Here is a 5,858-nt window from a genome sequence, read left to right as displayed (position 1 = left end):
AGGGATCCCTTTTGTTTGATGTTGCAACAGCTGAAGCTCGTGCTCATGTCCCAAGGTTTAATACTTGCCGGGCAAGTGCTGCAAGCAAAATCGTCATGGTGGAATCTGACCATATGGAGGCCCTCAAGGTTATGCATCAGGAGGCGATTCTACCAGACATGAGTGCGACGACGGTCTATGAGGAGTGTCCGTTTCGTTGTCTCAATTTTGTCCAACTAATATTAGTCCTTGTTCTAAGGATACTAATATGGCAGCGCGTGTCTTAAATAGTTGGGTGTTAGATGAACATGTCTTAACCTGTAAGCTGTAGCTGCAGCTCGCATCGGCGTCCCTGATGGTGGGGTGGACGGCTGCGGCGCCGCCATCTCCACGTCGGGACTGCCCTGCAGAGATCCTCGACGGAGATGTTGTTCCTTCGCTCCACCCTTCTGTAGCAGGCATCAAGAAACCAAGCAGCTGCACATTGTAGCCTTTTCTTTTACAGAAGTGGTAGCATTTTGTGCTGCAGTAGTTAGTATTGATTTTCTCCTTCAAGATTGCTGCAGTAGTTAGTAATCAAGATTGACAGGAACAATGGTTCAAGATTGCTGCGGTAGTCAGTATTGATTTTGTTCTAAATCACGCTTGCTGCAGTAGCTAGCAATCCTGTTGAGTTCACTGAATGTTAATGGGCATCATGTTCCAGAATTCAGAGGGTTCTCTCGCTGTATATACTCTTACATCAGAAAGGTCATAAACATTACACTTCTATGAATATCATCCCAAGGGGCAAACGAGTGACCTGAAATTTTGAATATCATCCCAAGGGGCAACCGATTTACTTTGAGATTCCAGAAAAAAAATTCGGGATGCCCGTCCCAGGAGAAACTCACAGTTGTTACTAGCCAAAATTCGGCAGCCAACCAAGCGCCCTCTACATATCTCTGAGCAACCTTCTGTTTCTTATGCTTGCATGACTATACATAACATACCACGATCTGATGATGCACCAAGATCCTAATAGACCTGTGCTGCAGTCATAAGTTCCCTTCACTCGGCTCCTTTCCTATACAAGAACACAAGTTGTACTTCATCCAGGCATTCAGATGTTGATCCGTGGGCTGGCCTAGAAAATAGAAATCATGCATCAATCCCTGGCCCTGGGTACGCAGGGAGACTCATGATCCGCCTGTCAACCACAGGGGCACCCACCGTAAAATGGTACAAGCTTTGGAACTCCAGGTCTTTCAAACCAAGAACCTCATGAACTGCACAACAAATGTATGTAGGAAATTAATTAGATATTTTGTCAGGAATTTAAATTACAGGTAATACCTACAGCTACCAAAGAATAATGAAAAACTGAAATGAGTTAAGGAGTTAAGTTTTTGGAAACAAGATCTTCCAAGTTCCAAGGGTACCAATAGGTAGTTCACGATTTCCGAACCTCAAAACATAATACTGATAAATTTGTACTTGCTACAAACTGAATCATGTAGAAACAAGTCAAACAACATATATGATCTGTTATTCAAGATTAAAGCATATACATGTAAGATTTTAGTGACCAAAACCAATAAAGCAGCAAGGTTTCCCTGATCCATACACAAGAACACATTGTGATGATTTTTAATTGTAAGGGGGAACCTTGTACCCGCCCACACAATAATTTCCCACACTTTAATGCGGCATTTACAAAGTATTCAGCAAAAGGACCATAAGAGGCTTAGTCATTCCACCTCTTGACAGTACAATTATATCTTTAGCTTAAGCTTACTAAATGATCTGCAAGCGTGAACACAACAAATGCAGCTTTATAGCTTGGTTTGAAGTTTGAACCACGAGGCGTAACTGTTCAGCACAATGGTATGTTCTAAATCGGTTGTTCAGAGAGAAAAGTTGGGTACCAGCAAATGAAGATTACTTGCCAAACACAGCTAGTAAGATCTATTTACCATATATAGTTAAGGGAGCATACATACAGTTCAATTACTAACTGGTCTTTTGAAAATACCGGATCATCTTACCAGCATCATCAAAGTAGCAACCAATCCCCGTGGCAGATATCCCTACAGCATGCGCCTCAAGGTAGAGAACTTGACCAAGAACACCAGTCTCCCAGAATAAACGAGGATACATCCATTCACCTTTGTCATCCAGCACAGGTTCAAATCGAGCAATCATCCCAAGGCTAAAACATCCATGTGAGGCAATATCCTGCATCAAGAATCAGGAATGCATCATGAGCATCTCACCTCCAATTCCATGATAAACTATAAAACTAATACTTTGAGTATTCACATGAGCTCCACTAATTACTGCAAAAATAAATAAAACCACACAACATCCCAACTTGGCGGGTTCCCCTATCGAAGGATAACGGAACAAGGTTTGACACCCTACGGTGTAAAAGAAAAAAAGAAAGGAAACTAAGCCAAAAACAAAAGCAACCACATGCTACTTGAACTTGTATCATAACATAGAGCTAAACAGGCAAACAGCGGCACCACATCTACAGGTGGGAGATTAAGTTTCTGAACTTCAGCCACACAGGGACCCCATTGATCAGCATGATTGAGACACACAAGCAGAAGGAATCCAAACAATGTTCTTCACCAAACAGAAGGTAGCCTCTACATACAGTTTGAGCATGGCAAAGGCCATTCATTATAAATCAATGAAAAAATTGTTCAGCAGCCACAAAGATATAATTATTTGTGTTAAAAGAAGCCATAAGCAATAACAGTTGCTGAATTTGATCATATACCTGCATACATGATATCTGCATTGCCAACCTCTGGCAATCCCCTTTCATCAGCCTGTAGAGTGGGAGGCCATCAGGGCATCCCTCTGGTCGAGCCCACTCAAAATCTTGTCGCATAGCATGTCGTAATGTATCAAAATGCTCTTCGTTCCTAACCAAGAAATACAGCCCCTTGGGCAGTCCTGAGACACGGTGCACAAACAGTGCGGCGTGCACCTCTGCGTCCCATGGCAACACGCGAAATGGTAGAGCGCTCTGTGGTCCCTGTCGCCCCCCCGGGCTAACCTCGCCTGAAGGCAGGCAATGCAGCAGTATCTGATAGAATTCCTCCTTCCCCATCACGTGCTCCCCGTCCATGTCAACCGCGCTCCTCCGCCGCCGTACCACCTCCTGCGCCGTGAGATCCTTATACAGCCCTTCCGACAATTTGGAGCTCGTGTTCCACGGGCTCACCGAGAAGCCCTCCCCAGGCATAGGTTGGTGTTTCTTGACAGCCTCTGCCGTCTTGTAAATGACATCCCACACCACATGATCCTTGCTGAGCGCATTCGCCTTGCCCACCCACTCCAACTCATCGAATTCCCTCAGAGCATCACTCATCCTCCCATAGTCCACCTCCGGCTCTTCTGAGCCCGCAGGGAACAACAGGAGAGCACAATCTGGGTGTTGCCTCTCCACCCATGGCGCTGGCCCCTTCTTGCCACTCACCATTTTGATTTTGTCTGCAGGAGCAGGGGCAGGGCACCCTTTGTCAACCCCCACTAGCCTCCCAAGGTCCTGATCGGACAAGCCGTCGAGCAACCGCGCATCCCACCCAAGAGTGGCTGCGGCCAGGGCGACCGCGGCCAGCGCGTGGCCCACGTCGTGGTTGCAGTACCGCAGCGCCCGCTCGCCGTACTTCCAGGCCTCCCGCCAGAAGACGGACGACAGCGCGAGCACTGCGGTGGCCGGCCGCGGCAGGAGCGCCGAGCGGTCCCCGGCGGACAGGGTGGCGCGGGCCTCGAGGAGGTGGTCGCGGGGCGCGTAGTGGGAGAAGACGAGGCGGCTGGGCTCCCGCGGGTCCTCGAACAGGACGTGGGCCTCGGTGGGGTGGAGGTTGCCGCTGCTGGGGTTGACGCGGAGGGACCAGGTGGACGCGCCGGCGGACTTCCAGGCGGAGAGGGCGAGCGAGTGGAAGAGGAGGTCGGAGAGGGAGTCGAGCGAGAGCGGCCGCGGCGGCGGGGGCGGCGCGTGGAAGAGGGCCGGGTAGGGAACGGGCGCCGGGGGCGGCGGGTTGGGGAGAGGGGTGGCGGGGGAAGGCGAGAAGCGGAGGAAGGGGTTGGGCTGGTTGGCCCAGTCGAGGCGGCCCGGGCCGCGCGCGTAGCCGGCCGTCAGGCTGTGCTTGGTCCGGCAGTGGTACTCCGCCGCCGGTGAGGAGGACGGCGTCGCGGAGGGGGAGGCGGGGGCGGAGGACATCGCGACGCGGTGGATGGCCGGGAGGGGAGGAGCGGCGCGGCGAGGGGGGACGTGGTGGCAGCAGCGCCGGAGGAGGAGCATCTCGGGTGGAAGACGTCTCCTCCGGTTCCGGGAGGGAGGGAAGGGGATCGAATGCGGCAGAAGCTTCGGTGAGTGGGCCGGGCCGGGCAGTAAGAGGGACAGCACCCGAGCTTACTCAAAGGCCCAAAGGAAGCCCTAGCCCATCTAAGCTTTCCCCTTCTCTCCCAGTCTTGGCCTCTCTCTCCCCGTCTCCCGTCTCCCTTCCCAGCCGCCTCGTGCCTCGCCCTCTCCCATCTCCGACTGCGCCGCCGCCCCCTGTGCCAGCGTTGCTTGCTCCGGCCCCGTTATCGCCGACTGCTCAGCTCCAGTACTCAGAGATGGCGGCGAGGAGAGCCAGCGCCCGCGCGCGGCCCAACGTGCTGGTGACGGGGACGCCGGGGACGGGGAAGACGACGACGTGCTCCCTCCTCGCCGACGCCGCGGGCGTGGCGCACGTCAACATCGGCGACCTGGTCCGCGAGAAGGGCCTCCACGACGGCTGGGACGAGGACCTCGACTGCCACGTCATCAACGAGGACCTGGTATTGAGCCTCCTCCCCACCCCCAAATCCTAATTAGTAGGAGTAATACACTTGCTTCTGATTCATCCGTAGGCTTCTTCTTGAGGGTGAAATCGTCGGTTCCATTAAGCAATAGGTGCAGCTAAATCACCCACCACACACAGGGTTTATTACAAAGTCAGCTAGCTCACCCACCACATCAGAGTTTCAATTTTGTAGTACCAATTTCGGCAAACAAGGACGGGAAGGGGAAGGGCAAAGTCTCAAACTCACCATGGCTAGGAAAATGTCACCTCTCGCATGGGAGGAGGACATGGAGATGGCTGAGAACTTGAGTGTGGCCATGCTCGGTAGGGAGTTGTGGGGTCGCTTTGATCTGCAGGATGGGGGCACAGTAGCAGTGGCGGCTAGCCTTCTCCTTCAGTTACCGGCGACATCAAGCCAACACCATGGCTGAAGGGAGGGAGCTACATCAGCGTACATATCTGGGGGAGGGAGCAGCGGAGCAGCGGCTGGACCTCGGCCTTCTCCTTCCTCGATGGCGTGGTGACTGCTGCTGCTTGGGGCAGGGGATGAGGGAACACCGGTCGGTTATGGAGAGAATGCGGCGAGAAAGGGGGCACGGGGGTTGTTCTGTATGGATAGGTTTAGGGTTTTGACGTATCCACAAGTATCCAAATTAAATTTTTTTTTGGGAAATGGAAAATCCTCTGATACATACGGGATACATATCTAGGTTTATCTGGATGTATCCCTGTATTGGGACAGTGTCCACCCCTGATACGGCAGCTTTGTGCTGTACCCACTGTTTTTAAGGCGGTAAGGCGAGGCGAGGTGCTGGGGGGGCGCCTCACTGCCTAAGCGCTAAGGCATAAGGCGAGGCGACGCCTTTGAGAGTTCTATGCAACAGAATTAAGTAGAATTTGGTAGGCAGTAGGCAACTAGGCATACAGCCATACACAGCTTGCTGTTGCCTGCTGTCTTGGAGAGGTGCTGCTTGCTTGCTGTCCTGGAGGAGGGAGAAGCTGCAGGAGAGGTTGGGGAGGAGGAACTGCAGGAGAGGAGGGGGAGGGGGATCT

General features: G+C 52.4%; 2 protein-coding genes across 2 annotated transcripts in view; one reads left to right on the top strand and one right to left on the bottom strand.

Annotated features, from left to right (window-relative positions):
• Nucleotides 1-679: 679 nt before the first annotated feature.
• LOC123131922 (uncharacterized) lies at nucleotides 680-4,378 on the bottom strand. Its single transcript, XM_044551646.1, has 3 exons — nucleotides 2,747-4,378; nucleotides 2,007-2,196; nucleotides 680-1,247 (listed from the first exon to the last, which is right to left on the bottom strand). The coding sequence occupies exons 1-3, from the start codon at nucleotides 4,277-4,279 to the stop codon at nucleotides 1,120-1,122; spliced, it is 1,851 nt and encodes a 616-aa protein (XP_044407581.1). The 5' UTR covers nucleotides 4,280-4,378; the 3' UTR covers nucleotides 680-1,119.
• Nucleotides 4,379-4,437: 59 nt separating this feature from the next.
• Nucleotides 4,438-5,858, top strand: part of LOC123131923 (adenylate kinase isoenzyme 6 homolog) — a 4,332-nt gene continuing 2,911 nt past the window's right edge. Inside the window, exon 1 of the mRNA XM_044551647.1 lies at nucleotides 4,438-4,800. Coding sequence (XP_044407582.1) covers nucleotides 4,597-4,800 — 204 coding nt within the window. The 5' untranslated portion in view covers nucleotides 4,438-4,596. The remainder of the gene's footprint in view (nucleotides 4,801-5,858) is intronic.

This window comes from Triticum aestivum, chromosome 6A (assembly GCF_018294505.1).
Source record: "Triticum aestivum cultivar Chinese Spring chromosome 6A, IWGSC CS RefSeq v2.1, whole genome shotgun sequence".
NCBI lineage: Eukaryota > Viridiplantae > Streptophyta > Magnoliopsida > Poales > Poaceae > Triticum > Triticum aestivum.
Note: the sequence above shows the minus strand (reverse complement) of the source record. Positions and strands in the feature narration are given on the sequence as shown.

Bases quoted from the DNA above. Each gene is read 5' to 3' on its own strand.
- LOC123131922 (XM_044551646.1), bottom strand. From the start codon at position 4,279: ATGCTCCTCCTCCGGCGCTGCTGCCACCACGTCCCCCCTCGCCGCGCC. The intron at 2,197-2,746 runs GTATATGATCAA...TTCTTGATGCAG, and splicing joins TGCAGATATCATGTATGCAG to GATATTGCCTCACATGGATG. The intron at 1,248-2,006 runs GTAAGATGATCC...TTTGTTGTGCAG, and splicing joins TTGCTACTTTGATGATGCTG to TTCATGAGGTTCTTGGTTTG.